Source organism: Scardinius erythrophthalmus, assembly GCF_964197995.2.
Source record: "Scardinius erythrophthalmus genome assembly, chromosome: 16".
NCBI classification, from domain to species: Eukaryota; Metazoa; Chordata; class Actinopteri; order Cypriniformes; family Leuciscidae; genus Scardinius; species Scardinius erythrophthalmus.
This window is the reverse complement of record NC_138236.1, coordinates 4,298,021-4,324,748: the sequence shown is the minus strand read 5'-3', so window position 1 is coordinate 4,324,748 and position 26,728 is coordinate 4,298,021. Positions and strand designations below refer to the sequence as shown.

Here is a 26,728-nt window from a genome sequence, read left to right as displayed (position 1 = left end):
CAGATCAGGATTTGCGCTGGTAAAGTGCTCAACTGAGAAAGTGTGTAAAGAAATGTTTGCGTATCACCCTCTGGTGGCAAAACAACGCCAACGCGGGCCAGTTTTTTCCAAAACAAACCACAAATAATGACTGTGATTGAACATGAAAATTGTAACGTTAATTCAAAGCATCCATATAAAAAACTTTTTCTGTTTTCGATCTATGAATATATGCGATGCTGCATGATCCTCAAAGACAAGCAGAATGCTTTTAAAACAACTGGATGTGAACATGTATCAATATATTATATAATTCGGATTATTAATATGTATTTTGATTCTCAAAACGGTATGAGAATGTAAAGAATATCGAACTTTGCCATTCGATTCCTTTGTGTCATATTTGTTTTACCACAAGGGGCGCTAAAGGGCTCAGATAGCCGAATCCCATTCAATTCCCCGCATGTTTTGTATTATTTTATAGTCTAAAAGGCAGCATATAATTCATTAAATTACATTAAATGAAACTTCTACAAATGTATTTAGTAACGACATTCCTGTGTGATCACAAATGACTCTGATTGGCCCATTCTGGCCAGCACTGAGAAAAGGAATAAACACCTCCGTGTCCTTCAATAATATACCAAGAAAAATGTATTCTTTGATAAAGACAGTGATATATATATATATATACGTTTTTATGATATATTAATATATTATATTCATATATTTTACTATATATTATACTATATATATAGGCCTATATATTATATTATAATATATATAATTTACCTGTATGGTAAATTATTGTACACGTATTATTCGTACTCATGCTCATAGTTGTGCCTTATTTTTCATTCAAATATATATTTTATTTTAAATGTACATTTATTATTTGAGCCCCGCCTACTTTGACATCCCCGTTTGACGTAGTTCGCCTTCTTCGCGTATGTGATGCAGAAAGAAACAGCAGAGAGCAGCAACAGCATCACACACACACCGAGCGCAGGTGCATTCATCTCCAGCTCTCTCTTCTCTCTGCGGGGAAGGATGAGACGATGGCCCGCAGGAGAGATGATGATGAAGAAGATGACGGACACAAGCTGATAGAGGAGGAGGAGGAGGATGATGCGCATCCCATCATGGACAGAGAGGATGAAGATGAGCTGTCCCTGGATGAGATTTTAGATCTATACAAGCAGCCCATCAACGAGGAGCAGGCGTGGGCTGTGTGTTACCAGTGCTGTCGCTCTTTTTTGGAGAACAAGGACGGTTCCAGTGGCTCTGCTGGTACCGGAGGACCGGGAGACGTGAGGATTTATAAAGATGGAGCGGTGCGGTTACGGTTACATTCCGGAGACAGATCAGGTGACAAATCATTCAACACCTTCTGCATCCATTACATACATCGGCACATTTATATACATAATTGGTGTTAATTGTCATGCATTTGGGTGCATATGGTTTGGAACATCTTTTACATGTTTGCATGTTATCCTAGTGTTCTGCATCACAAAATACACTATATTGAGTGATCACCTTATATGCAAATTTGCATGTGAAATGTTTTGCAATTGTGTCATGCTCCTAATATCTTATATTTCTAATTTCTGTAGTTTTTGCATTTTTAGTTTTTTTTTACATCACTGATCTGTTATGTAACAGAACGAACGTGATTGTGAAATAGGCCTTTATCAGCAGGCCAGACAATCAGTGGACTAAACTGAGTCTAAAATAAACACAAGAAAGTGTAAATTAAGCATAAATAAATGCTCACAGTCACTGTTGTTTACAGTTATAGATGCTGCCTGATGCACATGCTGATAAACACAGTATAATGCTCAGGGCCTGTGGAATTCCATATTCATATTCTTTTTGTAAATATTGCAAAAGAATTCATGTTCATTTGAGTATAAAATTGGGTCAAATGAATTATGTATGCTGTGTCACTCCATATATTTTATACATAAACTTATTATAAAAAGGTAGCATTTCTCATTTTCATTTAGTTTTCCTTGATGTACTAAAATAACACTTAAACTGAAATACATCTTAATAAAAACTATAGACATATAAAAAAAAACACACACAACAAAATTACTAAAACTTTAACTAAAATGAAAATGGAAAATCTAAAAATACATTCAAAATATGAATAAAAGCTGTAATAGTATCAGTGATACTGAAATAATGTCTGAAAGCTACCCGCTAAGCACCTGTGAATGGAGAATGAGGTTAATATCTTTTTAGTTCAAGCTCATTTAAAGGCCTTGCGAATGTGATATCCCCAATGCTTTAATCGCTTCATGTCTAAGTGCTGCTGATAATAATGAAATGTGTTCACTGTGCAGCTTATCCACAGTTTAAAAAAGATAAACATATTTGTTACCATTCCAGAGATTACATTATTGCTCAGAGGTTTCTCTTTCTCATTAGTTGAGTCAATAGGTAAGAGTATACATCATTTGATGCTCAGATCATTTGATGAGAAATGCTTGAGTTCATAGTGAGATTTATGAGTATTTCATTGCAGATTTTGTTATCTTGGCGGATCTGAGCTCACAGTTAAGATCTCTTTTGAAACTATAACAGACACATAAGTCTTTTCTCAAGAGAAACATCTGGTCTCTATACAGTCTCCATTTGTTCTCTTTGCTGTCTATTGAAATATGAAAGATATCTCATTTGTTATTTTGCTTTTATTTGTGATAATCCCAGAGGAGAGATGTTCAGTTTTACCTTTTAATAAATGCTACTGTCATTGCTTACATGGTGTCAAGAAGATCGATATGTCTTGTGGAGAAAGCAGGTTGAAGGCAGAGTTGCTTTGTCGTGTTCCTCGTTCGCTGTCGACTGCAGAATAACAGCAGAGTTTCTTTGCTGACTTTGCCTTGTCCTGAGATTAAGTGGAATCATTATCATGTGTTTGCATGTTCAATCAAAGCCGACTGACATTAAGTTGTCAGTAAAGCAAGATGCATAAAGAATATGTGCATCACATTTGCCGCCTTCGGTGTGTTTTATGTAAGAACAAAGCATTGTCCAGTCAACCACATAACGGATGTTTAGAAGCTGTTTTTTATTTATCTGTCCCTGACTGTCCTCTCTTCTGTTCTCCCATAGGTGTGCGTAATCCGATCCGATCATCAACACAGGTGAGTGATGTACAGTAACGCCTCATGACAGCATGAGCGTCAAATGTGTCTGATCGTTCAGTCTTGACATGGATAAGTAACATGTGGAAATTCTTCTCCAGCTGTTGCTATGTGGTTGCTATGGTGTTGTGGAGGGTTGCCAGGGCATTGTTACATAGTTGTTAAAGGGTTTTGAGTGTGATTTAGTCTGCGTCCGAAATCTGAAAAATACAGCCTACAAAGGCAGGATATGGAAGGCAACAGGACACACCCGAAACCAATAATCGATACCTTCATTTGATTGATTTTTAAAGGGTAGTATAGATAGGGCCTAAAACTAACTTTTTGCCACACTTGCCCAATGGCCGGTGGCTTAACAAAATGTACCAGTCATAAATATTTTTTTTACCAGCCATTAAACTCATGTTAATTCTTATTAAAATGACAAAAGTTATTCAGTCAAGAGCAGTAAGTGCTTGTTCTTTGTCTTTTCTTGTTTGATTAACATTAAAAACAGACAGCGGCAGGTTTATTAGGCTGCCGTGACTTTAAGAGCTGATGCATGGATCCTGTACACTGATACACGTTTTATTTCTCAACTGTTAAGACATAGGCTAACCGACTATGTTTACAAGGATTAATATGTCTGTTCAAGCGCAAGAAGACGTAAAAGAGAGCTCGATTCACTATTTGTGCCCTGTCTAAGACGCGGATGTTTGCGCACAGAAAACTTCCCACACAGTGCACAAGTAACGAATTAAGATTCCCTCTTGCTTCTTCTTGAGCTTGAATATTTCATTTGGCAAGGCTTAAACTTTCGTGATGAATTTTTACTCGCATTTGGCGCTTGGCGTGTGTTCATTTTAGGCCCTGGATGTATGTATCCTTCGCTGCCTTTGATATCCCACAATCCTGTGCACTCTATTCCATGAAAGTTGAGCTAAAAAATAAAGATGGAATCTGAAAGTTGTGGTTAGTAGTCAGTTTATGTGTAAATGTGCATTTTTGACCAACTTTTTCCACTTTTATTGTCTTTCTAGAGAGAAGTTACTATTGTAGTAAGTAAATATTCACCAAATCTCTCTCAGAAGTTTTGTGAGGTAGCCTACATTGTTTTTAAATATTAATTTATTTTTAGTAAGTAATTATAGTGCTTCAAATTAGATTAGAAATGTTGCCTAAATATTTCATCTGGTTTTTATATTTTATTTTAATTCAGATTTTTTTTTAATCAACATAAACATTTCTAATAGTTTAATAGTGAAATGAATAAGCTCTATTAGCACAGTATCTCCTGCAGCTTAGAGACATTTGCAGGCACATCACGTTCTTCTAAATTCTCTTTGCTCTCTTGACCGGCTTGTCAGTCCACAAGTTCATTTTTGATTTGATGTCATCAGCTGGTGACATTTTAAAGGCCAATTAGAGATGTATAGACCCGACAGATCACTGTTTGCATCCCAAGAATCTTTGACCTTTCAGGTTTATGATGTGTTCAGTAGATCGACTAGAGCTGACTGTGACGGACTCTCACTTGACTATTATTTAAACATGCATTTAACTCGACTTAATTCAGTCGCTATGAGTCAATTACCGATTGTATTCATGATAGTTATTGTTTGCTGAACATTCATCAAATGTGCTAATGAAAGGTTCTTAATCTCATTTGTTTATTTTCTCTTTATATGGAACTCATGCAAACAAACATTGCTAATACTGATTATTCAGCAAATCTCATTAGCTACTGTATGTTTCCATCCATTTTATGCACATTTTGGGATATTGCATAAAAATACACTGGATTGAAATGCCAAGATGTGCATACATTCTAAAAATGCATATAAAAGACGGATTGCTTGTTATCAGATTATTTATGCACACAAACTATGATGGAAACATTTACTGAATAAATCCCTCGATGTGCAATAGAAAAACTCACGTGACTTTGCCTCAACAGAGGATGTGATTGGATAACTGGATTAACCAGCGGCACATTTCATTGCACAGCATCTCAAATATTGGTTTGATCATTCTGAAATGCCCGAACCAAAGTCTGTAGTCACAATGGTGGGGTATAATGACCTCCCAGGAGTGTCTCACATGATTGCGTTCCCAAACACCAGGCATCCGAACGCATGACAGTGTTTATTGGGTTTCATCTGTGCTTTCTGAGACGCAAGTCATTTATGAGGTAGGATAAAAGTCCCCGATTGCAGCAACTTCAGTTTTTATTACAGATGTTTTTCGCCAATTTCCCAGCAAGTAACGATTTTGTTCTCTTGAACACATGGGATAGAAACATTGCTTTATATGCAAATTCCACTGCGCATGCGCATTAGCTTGATCAAGCCTGAAAAATCTCGTTTTCTGTCATGAATCGAGCATTTAGAAACAACATTTATGAGAAAGTTGTTGTCAAATTTCATTGGTGACTTCAAATATGAAATTTAATCTTAAACTTGCCGAACAGTTTTGGAGAATTTGATGTTTCCCCATTCATAAAGATAGGAGCTCCACTTGCATGCCAGAGAGGCGTTTCAAAGATGGCCTCAGAGTGAAATGACTTGTCTTAAAGGGGCTTTGGCATTAACTGTCCCTGAGAGAAGCACTGACAGGTCTAGCACTGCATGCCGGTGGATAAGGACACGAACGCACACAGACAGATTTGCAGTCTGCAGCAAACTCATCTTACAGTATGTGTATATGAGACTCACTCCATAGTCAAATCCTTGTTAAGCAGCTTTCCAGAAGCGATGAGTTCCCGTTGCAGAGCTCTAACAGACTGAAAGAAGTGTTCAAAGTTGTTTCCAAGAAATTTAATCCAAAAGCAGAACTGTGTATTTTCTGTCTTAAGTTGCATTTAATTTCTCTGTCTGTTTTAGTTGTCAGTACTTGGCAAGAATAATCTGGATGAACTGGATCGAACTTTATGCAGATGTGATAGACTAGTTGTTTGTGTACACAGTGTAAATTTAAGTCAGCATGAAACGTAAGTTGCGATCATCTTTTTTCTCTATTGTGCCGTATATCTGAGCGAATCAGCTTCTCGAATGAGAACAAATGTAGGGCGGGGCTTTATTTTATCAGTGGGGAATTGATTGGATGGTTGTGGTTTGTTATTGGTTGATTGATCTCTTGTGAGTGACAGGTTTGCCCCAGCCCTTGAAGAAGAAGAAGAAGAGGAAGTTATTTTGGTTAAAGATTACGAGGCACATAAATTGAAAAATATGATGTGCACGGATAAATAATAAATAATAAATACAGCTATATTCCATAAAAAAATATATTGATTTATATTGTCAATTTTGATTTCATGTCGATTTTATAGCCCTGTAGGTGTGTATTGTTACCCTGGTAATCCAGAGTTCTCGCGAGAGCACAAGTTGAATTTGATCAGCGAGTTACTCTGGTGTCGAGTAATGATGCTCATTAAATATGCCCCTCTGAGCTGCTCCAATCACATCGGGTTATCTGATATAGGCGGAGCTAAAGATGACGACAGCGCTGTGACGTTGAAGTCATTAGTAAACATTGCAAGATGGCTATGGATGAATTCCAGTTGTTTGAAACGACTTTGTCCGCTACAGTGAACGACTTGGCTTTTTATCTAAAACGATTCGCCGCTCGAATCGTTCCTTTGCAAGAAGGGCGTTTTTGCTGTTTTGCCGACCGGATACGGTAAGAGTATAATCTACCAGTTAGCTCTGCTGGTAGCTAAGCGTATGGGGCTTATTGTGATTGGTCGTAGTGTTATCCAATTGCGTGCAGTGAGATTTTCAAATGCATGCTTGGTGCCGCCCCTCGAGCTGGCCGATTTTCATTAGTCAACGCCAGACCATTAATCTGTCAGATTTAGGTCTGGATTTCCAGGCTAGTGTATTGTTGTTTGCTCATGTTGATTTATGCTCCTTGTATTTTACTTTGTTATACTCGATTATTTGACATTCATTGGACTAGATGCAGTTAGATGTACGAAGGCCAGATGAAGTTAGACTCGCCAGTTGTATAAACTGCTTAGACTAGTCTTACAAGTTAAAAAGGTAGATTGGACTAACTAATTTCTAGTTGGTCAGACTAGTTCTTAAGACTCAGTCTTAGTGGCTATGTTTATGTAACTGGCCCTGGCAGGACTGAGATCCATGAAGTCTGTGCTTTTGGTTATTATCATGTTTAGACAAAACATCAGTTGCTCTTCATTACCTCAGTCGTGGTCATGGCCACTTATTTTCATTATGAGGTTCTCAGGGTTAATGTTCAGTTTTTAAACTGAAGCAATTGTTACCCAGTGCTTTTATTTGTGAAGATAATTGGCTGCTAAACATCACAGTGAAGGAGTGTGTTGTCCACTTCACTGCCGGCTCATGCATTCTGGATGAAATTCATTTTAAGAATCTGTCAGTAAATGTTTGGGTCTAATAATCACAGAGATTATTAACAAAGTGCTCTTTATGACTGGACGGAAGCTGCTGTATTCATGCAGCTCAAACAGTTGATTCCCAGGGAATGCATGAACGTTTGCTCTGTATAAAAGAGTCTGTCAAATGTAAATTATGAGTTATATGACTTTTGATCTCCAGTCTTCTAAGGGCAACAGATTTTACCATTAAGTCATGTAGAAAACTTAAACCCACAAAGTAACGTCTTTATTATATTCTAAGGGCACGACACTGTTTTCAACTAAAAACTTTTATGCATTTTGGCCGTTCAATTACACGACAACAGTGTGTTAGGAGCCTGAAAACACAAACTTTTGAAAACGCGTTTCAAATTGCAAGTTTTTGAAAACGATACCATTATCGTCTCTGCGTAAACTACAAAAACACAAATTCGTGAAACCGGTGACGTCATGCGTATGCGTATTACGTGTTCAGTCTATAGGCGTGTAGTGTTTCTTTACAAGGTGATATCGCCAACTACTGGCCTGGCAGCATAATACAGCGTTTTGTGGATCCGTGTGAACGGGGATTATTTTGACAACATTGTCGTCTGTATGCAAAAAAAACACAAAGGAAAACTTTTTGTGTTTTTAGTACATCATTGTTGTGTAAAGTACCCTAAACCAGGGGTTCTCAACCCTGGCCCTCGAGGTCCACTTTCCTGCAGAGTTCAGCTTCAACCCTAATCAAACACATCTGAACAATCAAGGTCTTCAGGATTACAGGCTGGAGAGTTTGATAAAGGTACGAGTGAGACTGCTGGAAAATGGACCTCGAGGGTTCAAGAGTTGAGAACCTCTTCTAAACCAATTATTACAAATTTATTTGTGATGCTCATTGGTATACTGCAAAAAATGCTTAGGCTAGTATTTTTGTCTTGTTTTCAGTCCAAATAACTGATTAATTTAATTTTATTAATTTAACTTATTATTTATAAATTAAGTGAGTTCATTTGCCCAATTCATTTCATTTCCCCAGAAAACAAGACATAATATATTATGTCATTTTACTCATCTAGCAAATGCATCTTGATTTAAGAATTTTTAGATATTTGGACTGGAAACAAGACAAAAATACTCAGAAAAGCATTTTTTGCTGTGTATGTGAATATTTTCAAAAACACCATCAGAACTATAGAAAAGTGAATCTCTCTTGTATAGCCAGTATTGAAACAATTACTCAAAGAATCCTGAAAAACAAAAAAGTATCACTGTTTCCACAAAAATATGAAGCGGCACAACTGTTTTCAACATCGATAATAATCAGAAATGTTTCTTGAGCAGCAAATCAGCATATTAGAATGATTTCTGAAGGATCATGTGACTGAAAATTCGGCTTTGATCACAGGAATAAATTACATTTAAAATATATTCAAATAGAAAATAGCTGTTTTAAATTGTAAAAAATTCACAATATTTAGATGCTGAATTTATGGTGCACGATTGTGTGTATTCTGCAATGCAAATGCAACTGTGTTTCAGTGTAAAATTGAAGGAAACAAGGACTGTTAAATTGGCAGCTGATTTTTACATTAATCAGCCTAACATTCATAACAGTCATTTAGTAATGTGACCAAATATACCTCATCTCTGTTCTCTATATCTAGTGGGTCTCAACTGGTGGGTCACACGACTGCTCTGATTATCCTCTCATATAAGCGAGAAGAAAATATTTTTTGTTGTTGATGTCAAAGGTTGTGAATCCTGTCAAACGCTACAGTATTTTGGCTTAAATCCGACTGTAATGTGATGTGAAATCATCATCAAAAACAATGAACAAAAGTAAAAGGAAATTCAACCCACGCTATATTAAACACAGGTCGAGAACCACTACTGTATGTGTGTTATTAGAAACCCTTACAGGTTTTCTTTGATGACTAGTTTACAGCTGTTGTAACAGGCCTTAAACAATGCAAGTAGACTGACTAGTTTCGGCATATCAGGTCACAGAGAAAGTTTCACCTTGCCGTTCAGCCCCAGGATTGACTGATCTGCTGTTGTTGGAGCCATCAAGGTTCTTGTGGCACGAATAGCATTTAGTTTACTTTTGGGTTTGAGGTTTTACATCAGCCGTTTCTGTTTCTTGTGTCTCAAATATCCATACTTCAGTAGTAAATTTCCCTTCCCACGTAGACAACATCATTCCAGTGCACTTAAATACCTAGAAAGTTCTGGAAGCACTGTCAAGAAGTTATATTCTCTGAAACAAGCCTCGATATAACGCAAGTAAATGCATCTTGTTTGAATCATGTTCAGATAGGTTTACTGAAAAACATAGTGATTAACGGTCCCATATTGTACACCTTTCTGAACTTTTATTTTAGGTTTTGATGTCTTATTGATGTTTTATTTGCGGTATAAGTACCAAAAACCATCTCAATATATATTTTACAGCTCCTTTCTCAGGAGCTCTGCCAGAACAGGTCGATTTTGGCCTGTCTAATTAATATTCATGAGCCTCTCTTCTGATTGGCCTGTTGTTTTCTGAGTGACCCACCATTGGTGGGGGTGGAGACTGAGTAGTTCTGACATCACATTTATACGGAAGTCACAACAGCTCGTGAAAAAGCACAGCTACTTTATGCAGGCTGTGTGCATTTGTCTGTGGATCGACTGTTTTGAAACTTATATGGTAGTTTCATCGCCCCTAGATCTGTGTAATCATGCAAAAAGCCAGGAAATTTCAGTTTTGACAATATGGGACCTTTAATGAGAAGTTAATGAGTGTTTGTGCTGCAGGTGATCGAGTCTCTGGGCATCAGGATCTACAAGGCTCTGGATTACGGGCTGAAGGAGAACGAGGAGCGAGAGCTGAGCCCGCCGCTCGAGCAGCTCATCGACCTCATGACCAATGTGTGCGACGCAGAGAGCGACTCCTGCCCCGACGAAGGCTACGCCGCCACTGAGGAAGAGGAGGATGACCGGGAGGGGAACCCCGCACACCCTTGCCGGATCCGTGGATACCGTGACATCATCAAGGTGGGGAGCAACAACTGTCTATAGAGCTTGACTGTGTTTGATATGAATATACTAACATACTACTTACTAAGAAGTGAACACTGGATATACTGTCTGCGATTCTTTTAAAGTAGGCCTAGTGACAGTAGACATTATGCAACAGTGATGTCACATCATGACTAGGGCTGCAAATAACAATTCTTTGATAATCAATTATTTCTTTGAATAATTGATTAATCACATTTTAAGTCCTCTCCTTTTGCAAATTGAATGTGCAGAATGAAGTCTATTTAATTTATGCATGTTTGTGCAAATATTGTACACAATATATATAATACAATATATATATATATATATATATATATATATATATATATATATATATATATATATATATATATTAAGTCAGCCGTAACGTTTCATTAAGGATTTCAAGTTGGTAATTTTGAAACCTAAATTTGACTTTTGACAACAAATATTATTTTAATGATTGCACTTCATTTCTTGCATAAAAGTTATTGAGACAATTGTAATGGCAACAGCAGCATTTATTGCATGTTTTGCATAATAAAAATGCATACATTATGCAAATATATAAATATAAATGTGTTTATATACGTGTGTGTTTTTTTACTTTAAAGTGCCTTTTTTACTGCCAGATTTTTTAATAATTTATTATAATTTTCATTTGATGGATTTGTTGCAGCCCTACACATGATCTCAGTAGGTTGCTTGTGCAATTTCTGCAGTACATAGTAGGCTACATCAACAGTATGCTAATTTTCTTTATTTATAGAATATCAGTGTGAAATGTGCCATATATAACCAGAGCTTGAGATACTGTATCCCACAATGCAATGCGCTCAAACTTACAGTGTGGGCTGAGCTATCTTCACTGGTAGTCTTCTCAGATTTCTTTCACATATCTGTTGTGGTAAATACTCTGGTCACAGTGAGGGGATTTATGAACAAATATTTAAGTGCCATGTTGATGTTTTTGTTGCACTAATGGGCTGCAAAACGCACAGACTGCTGCCAGTATGAAGCCAAGAGTGACTCACCACACCTTCTGTCCATTTATTTCATTCATGAGACATTCGTATGGATCAATGCGTCTCCTTCTGACCCGTCCTCATGATCAAACCTTCACTGTGTGAATTCCCAACACGGGCATGTGATGAATAATTGAATGTGAACTTCATTATAGTGTGAATCTAGCTGAGTGAATTGCCCTGTTGCCTGTGTCCAGCTGTGCACCCTTCGCCTGTCCACCCCAGCGGATGCTCCCAGTCACTACCAGGCCGTGTGTCGAGCGCTTTACGCCGAAACCAAAGAGCTCCGCACCTTCCTGGAGAAGATCAAGAGCGCAAAAGAGGTGAGAGGTTACACTTCCTCCCAAATAAAGACACATTTCTTGTTTGTTATGTTGGGTTGACCTGGACATTCATCCCATTCTCTTCCCAGTAGACATACTTTTATATCTGAGGCAGTGTTTTTTGTATTATTTAAAATATTTGTATTTATTTTAATAATTTTTTAACCAGGCAAGTCACTTTCAACAACAGCCTGGCAGGAGAGTTAAAATCTCCTGAAAGACATACTAACATATTACAACACACACACATATATAGTCAATTAATATACTATTATAGTTTTTAGTAATAATTTGAATCAGCTTTATTTGTATATTTTCAGGTTTTTATTTTATTCTCATTTTTATATGAATATTTTATGTGCTTTTGTCATTTTTATTATTTATTTTTTCAAATTATTACTATTTAGGTTTAAATTATTTTTTCTTCCATTTTGGTTTTGGTTCATTTTTGTTTTTTATTTATTTCCAGTTAGTCATTTTAGTTTTTCATGTAATATTTATATCAGTGTTATATTAGTATAATTTATATACTATTGTATTTTTTGTTAATATTTTGAATTAAATTTTAGTTTTATACTGTACTTTTTGTTTTCATTTTAATTTTAGTTAAAGTTTTGGTAAAATTATGTATGTTTTTCATTAGTTTTTTCAGTTAGTTTTTATTGAGTTTTAGTTCATTTAGGTTTATTTTAGTTATTCAAATTCAACCAATAAAATATATATATATATATATATGTATTTCAAATAAAGAAAATAATTTCTTATGGTTTTAATTATAGGTAACGATAACCCTGATATATTTTATTTTATTTCAGCTTTATTTCAATGTACAAAAATAATAGTTTTGCTAGTCATAATAACAGGTTTGTCAGGTATGACATTTTTGCTGTTGGTCTCATAACATGATTTGTGATTGAATAAATGTAACGATGTCATATGTGGAGGAGAGTCGCTGCTGGTTTTACTGCAGGCGGTTAAACACTCTTGACATTAGACGTTATGGTGACATTTCCATGTCTGCTTTTATTGTGCCCTTTATTATGTATCAGCCAAATAACATGGCTTATATAAAACTGTCTCTGGGAAACATAAAACCCAGACCTGGAAGAGATGGAAATTGTTTTATTTGGTCTCAGTTGATTTCATTTCACATGAACAGAGGGTGTTTGGCAAGTGAGAGTCTTAAAGGCACAGCAGAAGAAAAAAAAAAAAAAAAAAAAACGCCTGAGAGAGGGTGGACAGTAGTCATGAAAAACAAAATGTACTGTAACTCTGTAAATATAACGTCTTTAAAGCCTGCCTTGGTATCAGCATTGTTTATGTGCTTTAGGCTAATAATGTCTTCTCTGTGTTGGCACACATTGGCCACAAAATGTGTTTAGAGCGTCTCCTCTGTTTAGCTCAGAATCATCATCCACTGTATTCCTCTCACAGGGAAATCTGTGTCTGCTGTGGCTCTTCAGCACCTTTTGATGGGGTTTTGAGTGTAAGATGAGACGAGCCGCTCCGCCTTCACAAACCGTCTCCCTCTGTGCTCGTTCCCATGAGGGTTTACTGTTACTGCGCTGTAAAGCCTTTTATTTCCAAACTAAAGCTGGGATACGGCCATAATGACGGCACCATTTGGGCTCAGAAGGAAATGACTTAAAATAAAATGATGCATAGTACAGACAAAACTAAACATGCGTGGCAAGCGAATATGAGCAAGTTCTGTTGTCTTATTCTCTGTTTTTTGAAGGGAAAATATTTTTTTTTTTTTTTTTTCCTCACCTATAAATTCATAACATCCAGAAAACAAAGGTGCATGTGCAAAATTGATTAATTGCATTAATTGACGGAAATAATGTCACAAGGCAAAAAAAATCTCAATGTTTCTCAGAATGTTTCTGATTTAGGGGTGAAATAAGTGTTGTGAGATTCATCACATTGTTGGGTGTAATAATAATAGTGACGTACTGCCGCATCTATAGATTCTAGTAGATTCTGCTCAACTCAGCTGCTGTCTGAAGTATTGTGTCTCCCTCTGATTGGACAGAACCTGCGTAAGATGGAGGGAGACGCTGCTGACGCACCTGGCAGAGAGCTAAACGAGCTGCAGAATTCTGATTGGGTAAGTGATCTGCTCTTTAAAGAATGGAGACTTTTGATTGGCTCTATTTATTCCTCATCCAATTTAGTTCAAGGCAAGACACCACAGGTAAAAAAAAAAAACGTAACTAGTAAATATAACCATACATCCCCAGTCCCATTAAGAAGCAAGCAGTTTTTGTATTACAAGTTTTCTTAAAAAAAGACATATTTAGACTCTAATTAAATATTCACTAATTTGTATAGATTTCAAATGCAAAGAATACACCTCTGACTTGCTACATTCAAAGATATTACAGACACAAATAGATAAATGCAATAAAATACACTTAAATGTGTATTTTGGATGTTTTCTTTCCACGAGTCTGAAGCGACACATTATGAAAAGCCAAACTGCCCAAAATCTCCAGTGCATGAAAAACACTGTTTTTGCCTGTAGCATCTTGCCTAAAGGATTGCTAATACTTATTAATATATTATGGTTAAAAAACCCTGGAATATTCCATTTGAATGCGTGTAACGTATTGATGCATGTGTGCTGTGGTCAGACGTGGCTCTGGGTGCAGTTGATGCGAGATCTGAGGAACGGTGTGAAGTTGCAGAAGGTTCAGGAACGACAGTATAACCCGATGCCAATCGAGTTCCAGCTCACGCCGTACGAGATGCTCATGGACGACATCCGCTCCAAACGCTACAAGCTACGCAAGGTCATGGTGAGTTCAGAACACACACCGCCACATTTGTCACAACACACCTATCAGATGCAGATTTCATTTTCATTACATTTACATTTATGCATTTGGCAGACGCTTTTATCCAAAGCAACTTGCATTGCTTTCATGGTATGCTTTTGATCAAGTTCATGCATTCCCTGGGAATCAAATGCCTTGCTCTACATTTTTTAGCTACACTGATGCAACAAAAGTATTGCACAAAAATGGGTTTGTGGTATCAAATTTGTTTGAGGCAAGTAAACTGCATATTAACTTTTTCAGAAGTTGCATTCAAAACATATGAATTGCTAGTTGTGAATAGAATACCTATAGCTTGTTGATGAACATAGACCATCTAATCTACATTGATATTATTTATTGGGATTCAGTGATGCTTCCAGCTGGAATGAGTCTCTGCCAGGCCTGTGCATGTGTGTGTTCAGATCTCTCTCTCTCTCTTTCTCAGGTGAATGGAGATATTCCACCCAAGTTAAAGAAGAGCGCTCATGAGGTCATACTTGATTTTATCAGGTCCAGACCCCCCCTCAACCCTGTGAGTGATCCTTATTCACTTCTTACAAACTTAGGAGAGAGTTCACTTACAATGAATTGCATGCACTGATAGTGTTTTGGTTTCTCTCTTTTGTGAAAAATCACTTCTCAGAGATCTTTGATGCCAGAAATATTAGACTTTATTTTACAAAAAAAAGCAGAAGACAACTCCAGATTTCTCAGCTCACACATATATACCATCCTTTTCAAAAAATGGTAACACACCCTATAGATATTTTTGGGTAAAAGGTCTTCTACCATGTGACATACTAGAGTATCATTTTCTGCTGCAAGCAACATTCCAGGCCTTTCTTCAGGCTTCAGAAAGTCAAACCAAAGTCACACACAGAGGAAATAATAGTGTACAAATATATAGCTAAATTACTTATTTTCTAAATAATAAAATCTTCTACAATAGCCGCATTAATTTGCATGTGCTGTCCATCTGCAGTGTTTTCAGGGATTCAAGTAAAAAAAATAAAAACATCAGGCTACGTCATATTCCTTTAACCGTCACTATATTTAAATACTGAAGACCAATAGCGTTTTAAGAGATGATGTTTTAGAGCAGCTTTTATTGCCAGTTTGCATAATATCAAAGCTGTTTTCAATCTATAAAATTAAACAGAAACTTTTTGCAATACTTTTAATTGCTATTGTAAGTTATTACTAAGCGATTGCCCTTTATATTGTAATAATTATTATTAATGTTGATTAAAGGTCCCGTTCTACGTGATCCCATGTTTCAAACTTTAGTTAGTGTGTAATGTTGTTGTTAGAGTATAAATAATATCTGTAAAATTATAAAGCTCAAAGTTCAATGCCAAGCGAGATATTTTATTTAACAGAAGTCGCCTACATCGAACGGCCCGTTTGGACTACACCCCTCTACTTCCTTCTTTAGTGACATCACCAGAACCGTGTTTAGACTAACCTCCGCCCACAGGAATGCTCCCTCAACTCTACTGGCTACTTGCGCACTTCTTATAACTTAGGCTACTGTGTTTACTCAGCTCTTACGGTGATTTTCTGAAGTAAAACTGACGCTTCATCTTTTGTGTGATGTACAATAAACTTTATTAAACTCATCAGCACATGTTTGATCATCATTCGGACCTGGTCCGAAACAGCAGACTTGTAGGCTGTTAATAAATAATGGATACATACAAGCAGATGACAAATACGTTATAATAACCGTAATTAAACTACTAAACCATATCTGTTTCATCTCTATACAGCAATCTGACTCTGGAGGCATTATTGTCCGACTCGAAATGAACGCCGTTACTGAGAGTTTTTGATATTATCATCATTCCGTGAGATGAATTTGTCCTGAGAGACTGAGCGCGAGCTCATGAAGCTCCGCCCCCTGTGTCGTCCAGCAGCACCTCATTTGCATTTAAAGGGGACACACTGAAACAGCTCGTTTTTCTGAGCCCCAAAAAATGTCAATTTAAACATGCTGTAAAAAATGATCTGTTGGGTATTTTGAGCTCAAACTTCACATACACACTCTGGGGACATCAGAGACTTATTTTACATCTTGTGAAAAGGGGCATATAACGGGACCTTTAATAGAATACATTAAAAAAAGTTTTTATGTTTGGGGAAAAGGGATGTGAGATTCTTGTAGGCTTCACAGACTAAACTAATTGAGAAGCATTTAGGGATTAGTTCATTGCATTTTACACTCTACAAAATCAAGACTTCACATTGGTTATCTTAGGAGCATGAAAAACAAAATGGTTATCCAGATTATATATACAGTAGAAAGCAGGCAAAGAACGTTCCCCATCACAGTTCATGAATTACGTTCAGTGCGATTTCTGCATGCTCACAAAAAGTCCCGTTATGATAAATGAAGCTGGCTGCGCTACAATAAATCTTTTACTTGCGTCATATCTGCACTTTGTTTAAGATGAGAGGATTCGCAAGAGTGCAGAATTCAGTTAGTGAGCGTGTGCACTGAAACAAACTCCAGCGTTTTTAGCAGATTTCGCCTCTGATTGGTCTTTTAATTCATGATAAATATGTGTGTATAAATACAGTTGCAATTTTTGACCCCGTGTCTTGAAATTGGGGGTTCGTTCATTTTGGTGGCATTTTTACCACAAGCCCCTGTTAATGTCCTCCATGATCTGCAACAGAGAACTTTAATGCATGATTCAGTCAAGGAATTGTGTGAATTAGACAACACCAGACACAATGGAGCTTTTCTCTCTCCCAAAATTCTCTATGATATCTACGTGTGATTTCAGGTGGCGGCGCGAAAGCTCAAGCCGCAGGCCGAACGTCCTCCCAGTCTGCACGAGCGCATTCTGGAGGGGATCAAATCAGAGAGGAAACTGAGGCCTGTGTCGCCAGATCAGATCCGGAGAAGTAGATTCGGTGAGACTTTAAACTCACAGTACACACACAAAAGCATACAGTACTTTACATGCATTTGCTGCTTGAGATGGACATAAACAGCAGGTCATTATAAAGGAGCTGTCGTTGGAGATGAATATGCATCATGGATCATGTATGAAGGTCACTGCACATGCTCACAGCTCGATGTTGTCATCAGACTTGATGTTCAATTTAAATGAACAATCACAGAAATAAACCTGTTTTGACATTTGCTCTGATTGCAACAGTCACACAAGTACTAGCTTCTGTGTGTGGCGTATATCTGCCTCATACATGGCTGATGATCATCTGTCTCGTATTATTTAGTCCATCCATGTAAATTCTAAATTGATGGATGAAATGTCAAATGTAAAATGGATGAAATATCTTATCTTGCCATAACCACTGTCCACACTAAGTATTACTGAATTAGCCATCTTCTGCTATTGTGAATCTTTATACTTGCTTGTTTAACACCCTGCCTGTTTTCTTGCAGCCATTCGACCTCTTAGCATGTCTCAGAGTTTTGATTCATCAGGTAAAGGTGTGATGTGATCCGCTAGTGCCGTCTGTGATGATTCGAGATTAGTCTCCTATCATTTCATATATCTAAAACTGGGAGCCGTTCATTTGAGGGTCCTGCTTTAGATTTGTATTTAATACTAAACTTTTAATGCCATCAGATAAACAAAAGTGCCTCAGGGTTCAGTAATGAACATCATGGATGTTATTTATCAATTCATTCAGTTATTTTTAGTATTTAGTATGTTTTTTGACCCTCAAATGAAATGTGACCAATTTAAAATTCACTTTGACTTCATCTTATTAACACTGTTAATGATGTGTGTTTTTTTTATAGTTATTATTAATTAACCCAATATATAAATGATAATCCGTTCGTCACACACCACCACTTCTGGGTCCAAACGCTCTATCAGATGCCAAAAGGAAACAACAATGCTAATAATATACACTCATGATGTGATGTGATACTACCAAAAAATCATGATCCCAACCTTTATCTCCATATGGAAATCCCAGATGACCAGGCAGCGATTCATCTTTTATGAATATTTGTGTCTGGGATGCCGTGAGCTGTAGTGGAGACTTTACGTTATAAAAGCTTAGTTTAAATGTGTTTCATAAATAAATAGAGCTCTTAAACAATGTTGAGATATTATTCGCAAGTGAAACGAGTAGAGGCTTGGACCCAGAAACAGTACTCCTTACATCATGACTTAACAAGTGGATTGAAACATGCCTAAGGAGAAGTAGATCAATTATGCAATGCAAACAAATATAGGGTTATTGATTCACATGAAGGTAGAGTGGATTAACATGTGAAGATGTGGTTTACTCATGTGATGTGTCGACTGATCAGTGCAGGGCTGACATTACCACATGGTTATTTCATATACAGTATATACACTATTCTTACGTCTAAAATAACTATATTGTGATTAGTACTGTTGCTGAGATGTAAAATGACTCATACTGTGACTGGAAACTGGTCAAATGTGCAGCTCACAGCAGATGTTCATAGAAAGAGTCACAAAAAGGTTTCTCATCTGAGAGGATGAGTGTGCAGAATTGAATCGGAGGTTAAAGTGGAGTTTGCAGGATTCACAGACAGAGGAAAGTCTGTGTTGCGGCTGCACTTTAAAGTTGTATGGCGGCACCACGGTACAGTGGTGCTATCAAATGGTAATACCATGTGACTTTTATATACAGCAGCCTCAAATAGTGTTTAAGCACTTCAGTCACACTTAAAATGCATTAATGTCATTGCATTAGAATATCATGAATAAAATTATCAAGCAACTGTTATTCATTTTAAAGAAAGATAGCACATGCTCAAAAATGTCCAGTTTGTTCTGATGAAAGCTTGTGCATCATTTGTTTGATGCCACTTGTTTTTTTATGCGACTCATTATACTGAATGATTACCGTATTTATATAGCATGCCAAGTTACAATAATAGTACAGTACCAAATTACAAGCCAAGTTACAATAATAGTACCAAAATATCATGGAATATCATGGAAATATCATAAAACACTCCAAAACTTTATTTTTTGTGTCTGTAATATCATTTTATTAATACTGGCTTATACAGACTAAAGGAAAACAATGTGTGAAATTAACTCATCTAAAGATGTTTTCAAGGAACGCTCAAGCTCAATAAGTCAGAGGCCATTTTACTCAGACAATTTATCATTTATAGACAATTTTATTCAAACCTGGAAAAATTGCAAACAACGAAATAGGCCCTATTATTCTTTTTAACATTTTTAAATGTTGCTGTTTGATCATGAAAAGGTCTGCAAAGGTCCAAAGCACAAAGTCTCTCTAGCAGGAGTTCTTCTCTATATCAGTGTCTGTTTCTGAACTCCCTGAAACGCCTCTATTGTAGTCTTGAGTTTTCTTCCGGGAACGAACACGTCACAATATTCCTCATTTAAATAATTAATACGCAGAATAAAGGGGCGTGGCCTGGTTGAGTTAGTTAGTAGTGGGTTGAAACTCAGGTTACATCTGACAAACACGCTTGAAGTGCTCGACCAATCAAAACACACTGATCCAGCCAACCAATCAGATCACATTGTGCTTGTTATAAGGAGGGGCTTCATAGAGACAGGAACTAAACAGAGCGTTACTGACAGACTGGGAAGAGAGGAGCTGCAACAATGAAGAATGTGATGAGATGTGAAAAATAATGTGTTTTGAACATTCAAGCATGAAAACATATTCTAGTAGAGCTCAAAAACAAAATCAAGACTTTGAAAAAGGACATAATAGGTCGCCTTTAAGACTAAATTAATCATCAGTGCTCTATTTCTAATCGAAATGAGTGACATTGGCCATGTGACTTTTGTACAGGCTCTTATCCAGTGCTGCTCTCGAGTCACACACAAGAGCACAAGAGAGACACACTAAATGTACCAAATATTTAGAAACATTTTCACTAGCAGTCTCAGAGGTTTAGATCCAACTGTATGTGATGTAGCGTTTGATTTTCACGTCACACACTCATTCACGGCTCTCATCTGTGGTGTCGTGTCTGTCGTGACGTATTCATGTGCTTGTGTTTGTCCTGTTTCTGACGCCTGAGATTCACTGCTAATCCAGAGAAACACTTTCAGCATCATGTACAAGAACAAATGGCCAACAGTAGCGGATTATACCGTTTCTATTGACTAGTGTTGTATTGTAGGAGCAGCTCAAATCTTCAACACTGTAAAACATGATTTTTTGAAGTTGGAAATAAAACAAAGTACAAGTAAAATACTATTTCAGTCTTTCTACTTAAAAATGTAATGTTTTCTTCAATGTTTTACTTGCCGTTTCCTTGTAATTATTTGTAAAACTTACTAGCAATTTCATAATTCATAATTGCTGTTATAATAAACTAATTTTTTTTTTTTTGTAAAACATGCTCATCTTGGTCTGTATGCGTGTTTTGCTCTTGGTGTAACTGTCCTGTGCTGTCGTAGACGTGTCGTCCTCTGACGGGGCGAGGAAGGCCTGCAGCACGCTGTCGTTGGCCAATGGAGTGTCGCTTCAGCAGAACGGCTCTGGCGGGTTTCAGAGGAAAAGACTTCAGGCACCGACACTGTCTGAACTGGACAGCTCCGATTCAGACGTGAGGATTTTTATCAAGACATCATTTTTGGTCATATAATCTTTATGTAAGCCACTTATTTTCAGTAATGTGTTATCTCACTCAGGATGAGACCATAGGTCAAAGGTCAGCCAGCTGCTCCAGCATCTCTACATCCATGGTGGATGACACGTCGCCAGAATCCGTCCTGGGCAAGAAAAGTGAGTCCTTCTTTTTTTATATTTTTTCTTTTATATTTTTTTTATTTTCTATCTTTTCTATTTTTGCATTTTTATTTGGATGAGTTGGATTATTATTTTCCCCTCTATTTTTGGAGCTCTCTAGAAGAAAGTAGTGTCCAAAAGTGATGTCTGTGGGGAATATTGGTTTTAAATGACCCTACAAGCTTGATTTAAAAATCTAATTATTAAATTCATTATCAAAATAGATGGAAAATATTTTATATTTTTTAAATATATTTAAAATATGAGGAAAGAACAAAACACTAAACTTGATTAAGGTATTTATGTGACAATTATTTGCCAAAAAAAAAGGCAAACTACGGCTACAGGTTTTATTTCACTAATATGCATCAATAAAAATAAAAAGCATGCATTGACTTTAACATAATCAGTTATTAATATTTTGTTGGTTCTCTCTTGTTTTTGCATGTATTCATAATTTTTTTGCATGACAGCCTGGTCAAGTATGATGTTGGGTCGGCACAATTGTGCATGTTTCATAGCGTTATTATAATAAAATATTTAATAATGTTTGAAGAAAGGGTAAAGATGTAAATTTTCTGGGAATTCTGGGTTTAAGTTGATGCACTAATATAACTAATACTGAAATAAAAATAAATTAAAGTTAAATAGAAATATATAAAAAAACTAATAAAAATTACAAAAACATAACAAAATTGCTACAACCTTAAACAAAAATGAAAATTGAAAATATAAATATCTAAGTATCAAAATATTAATAAATAATATAATAATCTATAATCTTACTTCCCTTTTAAGATTACTTTAAAATAAATAACCAATATTTAATGTCCATTTATTTATTTGTTTGCTAAATATCTGTGAAATGAGAAGGATAATGTACACTCAGCAGATCTCCACTTCATATCTGGCTCCAGATTATTATATTGCTGCTCTTAATAAAGTTACCGGGCTTGCTTGTGTTACTAAGCGAGGAGCATTAAGTGTGTTAAGTGTTTCACAGTGCAGCCAGAGGTCATTCATGTCCACTTTCTGATGTGATTTGTTTCATGATTAGTTCAGCTTAATGCAAATGCACAGCATCACAGTGCACTATAATTGTATTGATAGTAACGTGTCTTTATCCTCCTCTCTCTCTCAGCTCCGCCCATGTTCCTGCCCATCTCGTCCACACCTCAGCCGGAGCGACGCCAGCCCGCCCAGCGCCGGCACTCCATCGAGAAGGAGACGCCCACCAGTGTCCGCCAGTTCCTGCCGCCCTCCAGGCACAGCTCAAAGTCCTTAGTAAGTGAGAAAGTCATATCTACAAACTCTTCCTTCATCCTCTGTCTCTTCTGCCGCCGTCATAAGCTTTTGGTCGTTGACAGAAACAAATAATGCAACACGCTTCAAACGGTCTTATGCTACACTGTTGTCAAATGGCCTAATTATTTTACAATGTTATCATTTTGGTAATAAAGTTATTTTGGTTCTAGTTTTGATTTTGGAAATAAAGTTATTTTGGTTCTAGTTTTCATTTTGGCTACTTTGCCTTCACAAAAAAGTGAACCTTTTTTGATGGCCCGATCAATATTCACATAAAAATGAAATGGCTGTAATACTTGAATGTATTTCAAATGTATTTACAAAAAAATGTATTTGTCACATCAGAAATGAGAGCATTGCATTGTGTTCCACAAAGTTTGTCCTGTCATACAGTAGTGGCCCAAAGTGACTGGATAAGAGCCTGTACAAAAGTCACATGGCCAATGTCACTCATTTCGATTAGAAATAGAGCACTGATGATTAATTTAGTCTTAAAAAATATATATTTTCCTCATATTTTGATGATTTAATCAATCTTGTAGGGTCATTAAAAACAAATCTCCCCTCCGGACATCACTTTTGGACAATACTGTAGTATACACACTGGTATGAGATATCAGTATACTAATCTGAATGTTGAATGCTGATGTCTGCAGTGGCCTCAATATCCCAGAATTCCCAGTTTCTCTTTGGCATTGCGGCTGTGAAGAGGTTAATGAGCCATTGCTGCTGTAGTTTTGTCTCTGGTAACGTCTGGCCGATGTCTTTGGACAGGAGGAGTTTTGTTTCCCGGTGGAGTGTCTGGCTCTGACGGTGGAGGAAGTGATGCACATTCGGCAGGTTTTGGTCAAAGCCGAACTGGAGAAGTTTCAGCAGTACAAAGACGTCTACAATGCCCTGAAGAAGGGGAAGGTGGGAACTGCTTTTATTAGCGCATTACTGCAACCATTCAGGGGAAGCATCATGTCAGCGAAATGGTCATTGCAAAAGCAATCAAGTCGACTGAAAAGCTTTAATGCATGAAGTTAACAACAGTAGACATTTTATTAAAAATAAACAAGGCATGTTTTCCACATTGTATTTGACTAAATGAACATGAGGAAGAATTATATTTAATCATTTTCATTATACGTGTCAGCATAAAAAAGTCATGAACAGTTTTCTACACTGATAATAATCAGAAATGTTTCTTGAGCCGCAAATCATCATATTTGCATACAAGGATCATGTGACACTGAAGACTGGAGTAATGATGCTGAAAAGTCAGCTTTGATCACAGGAATAAATTACATTTTACTATATATTACAATAGAAATCAGTGCTTTTAAATTGTAATCATATTTTACAGTATTACTGTTTTACTGTATTTTTGATCAAATAAATGCAGCCTTGGTGAGCAGAAAACACTTTTTTCAAAAACATTGAAAAATCATACCGAACCCAAACTTTTTGAATTGTGGTGTGTATAATCCATACATTATATTTTACTAAAACATTTTGATACATGATAAATGCCACAAAAAGACTTTTAAACATTTGGAGTTGAAATGAACGAATCGTAGAATCACAGTTTTGAATCGATTCACTGAAAGAGACATTTTGAACTGATTCAGAGAAATGAATCAAACTCACCAACTTGAACTCTTGTTTTTACTGCTGAAGTTCGAATCAGACACTATTAAAATATCTCTGTCTGAACACTCTCGTACAAGTCACGAGACGACGAAGAATCATGAAAAAAAAGTGCTTTAAAATCATTGCCATATTTACAATGTTGCTTATTTGTGGTCTGGCAGCAAAATTATTGCAAATATATTGTGAATATTGAGCATGACTCTCAGTAACTCTGTATTAATTCATTAATATTTGTCTTTTCACAGCTGTGCTTCTGCTGCCGCACTAAACGATTTTCCTTCTTTACCTGGTCCTACACCTGCCAGTTTTGTAAAAGGTAATAAATAACTTGCCATCCAACTTTTTAGTCAGTGCTCATTTAAGGATTTACAACATATCAAGACAAAAGTACTAAGTCAAAAACAAATTTTTAGTGATGCTGTATCATCTTGTTCTTGACTTTTGCAGGCCTGTGTGTTCACAATGCTGTAAAAAAGTAAGTCACGATCTGTACAAACCGTTCATGTTCACATAACTTCATGTAATACTCATTTGACATTATTTGTGGTGAGCTCATCATGACTCCATTTCCAAGGTCACAATGGGCCTTTAAATCTCATCACGTCTGGAACGTTCTGTCCTTCGAGAGCTGATGGAAGCTCATTTTGTGCTCATCACAGTCTTTTCTGTTGCTCTAGATGCGGCTGCCATCGAAGCCCTACGCCAGTCTACCCATTTACTCTCTGGGTCCGTCCACGTCCACACTGAAACGGGACAAGCCCGTCCACAAGCCAGAGAAGCCCAGCACGAGCCACCATCGACCCAGCCTTCAGCGCACAATGTCCAAGTACAAAAACACAGCACAGAATGGAAGCTTGCTTCCGCCACGGAATAAAAAAATAAAATGGGTAATTTTAGGTGACTTTTTATCTCACAATTCTGAGAAAAAAAGTAAGATAAAAACTCGCAATTGTGTGAAAAAAGTCTGAATTGTGAGATGAAAAGTCGCAATTACCTTTTTTATGTTGTTATTTTGTGGCAGAAACAAAATAAAAACAGTAGTGAGGAAAAAACTTGCGGTAACACTTTACAATAAGGTCTCATTTGTTAACATTAGTTAATGTATTAACTAGCATGAACTAACGATGAGCAATATGTCTGTTACAATATTTATCTTTGTTAATGTTAGTTCATAAAAATACAGTCATTCACATTTTGTTCATGTTAGTGCATTAACTAATGTTATCACATTTTGATTAGTAAATGTTGAAATTAACATTAACAAAGTTTAATAAATGCTGTAGAAGTGTTGTTCACTCTTAGTTTCACATTGTTCACACAATGTTTCTGCCAGGACTTTTACGGGCTTTTCCCTAATCACGGAAGTGACCTCGACATTCGGGTTAGCGGTAGCATTAGCCATCAGGCAAGTGTTATTTAAATAAACTCCTGATGTACTTACAAACTTTCCAATGCCTCGTTTTATGAGTACAGAACCTATTTGTACTACTGTAGAAGTTTGGTGCCATTCTGGCAGGGGCGTAGTTTGTGGGGGGGTTGGGGGGGAGATAACCCCCTCAATATTTAAATCTATGCATTACATCCCCCCCAATATTTATACCACGATCACATGAAAAATATGCAGACCCAAACTTCAACCCCCCCAATGTTCAAACCAAATCTACGCCCTTGCATTCTGGGCATTATTAGTGGGGTAATTTACGAGATGCAGCCTTGGATCCATTAGCGCCTGCACTAAGGCATCCGGCTGATATCTCTAAATAAGCTCTAACTTTATTAATGTTCGACCGAGGGGGAAAAAGGCTTCTGGGGGGTGTTTGACTCGATGTCATGGTGCAAAGGACCCTAGGTTGAAATTACTCCGAACCATCCCTTTAACTAAAGTAGTTCACTAATGGTAACTGATGAAACCTTATTGTAAAGTGTTTCCAAACTCACATTTATGAGAGGAAAAAAAGTCATAATTGTGAGATGGAAAGTCGCAATTACCTTTTTTATGTTTTTATTCTAAGCTTCCATAGCATAGAGCTCGTCTCTACGAGCTGATATTCATATTTACCGTCTCTTTTCCATCTCTCGAAGATTATCTAAGCAGACTCGGCAGTCGTCCTCATCTCAGGAGGAAATGGAGCTCCCGAAAGATCTGATGGAAGACTGGAACACCATGGAGGTTTGTGTCGACTGCAAGAAGTTCATCTCCGACATTATCGCCTCCGGCAAGCACAGCCTCTCTCTGGCCAACAAGCGTGCGCGCTTGAAACGCAAGACTCAGTCCTTCAGCATGGCATCCGAGAAGGGCGCAGAATACCGGCCGTCGGAGAGAACTATCAATGAGGTTTAG

At 36.9% G+C, this 26,728-nt stretch overlaps 1 protein-coding gene across 1 annotated transcript; it reads left to right on the top strand.

Annotated features, from left to right (window-relative positions):
• Positions 1 to 1,037: 1,037 nt before the first annotated feature.
• Positions 1,038 to 26,728, top strand: spire1b (spire-type actin nucleation factor 1b; the record flags this gene model as incomplete). The annotated part of the gene is made up of 17 exons (XM_081388020.1): positions 1,038 to 1,347; positions 3,103 to 3,134; positions 10,288 to 10,527; positions 11,756 to 11,881; positions 13,917 to 13,991; positions 14,518 to 14,682; positions 15,149 to 15,235; positions 17,493 to 17,622; positions 18,119 to 18,160; positions 21,117 to 21,265; positions 21,351 to 21,444; positions 22,589 to 22,731; positions 23,527 to 23,664; positions 24,633 to 24,703; positions 24,835 to 24,862; positions 25,065 to 25,213; positions 26,470 to 26,728. The coding sequence occupies 17 exons, from the start codon at positions 1,038 to 1,040 to the stop codon at positions 26,726 to 26,728; spliced, it is 2,238 nt and encodes a 745-aa protein (XP_081244146.1).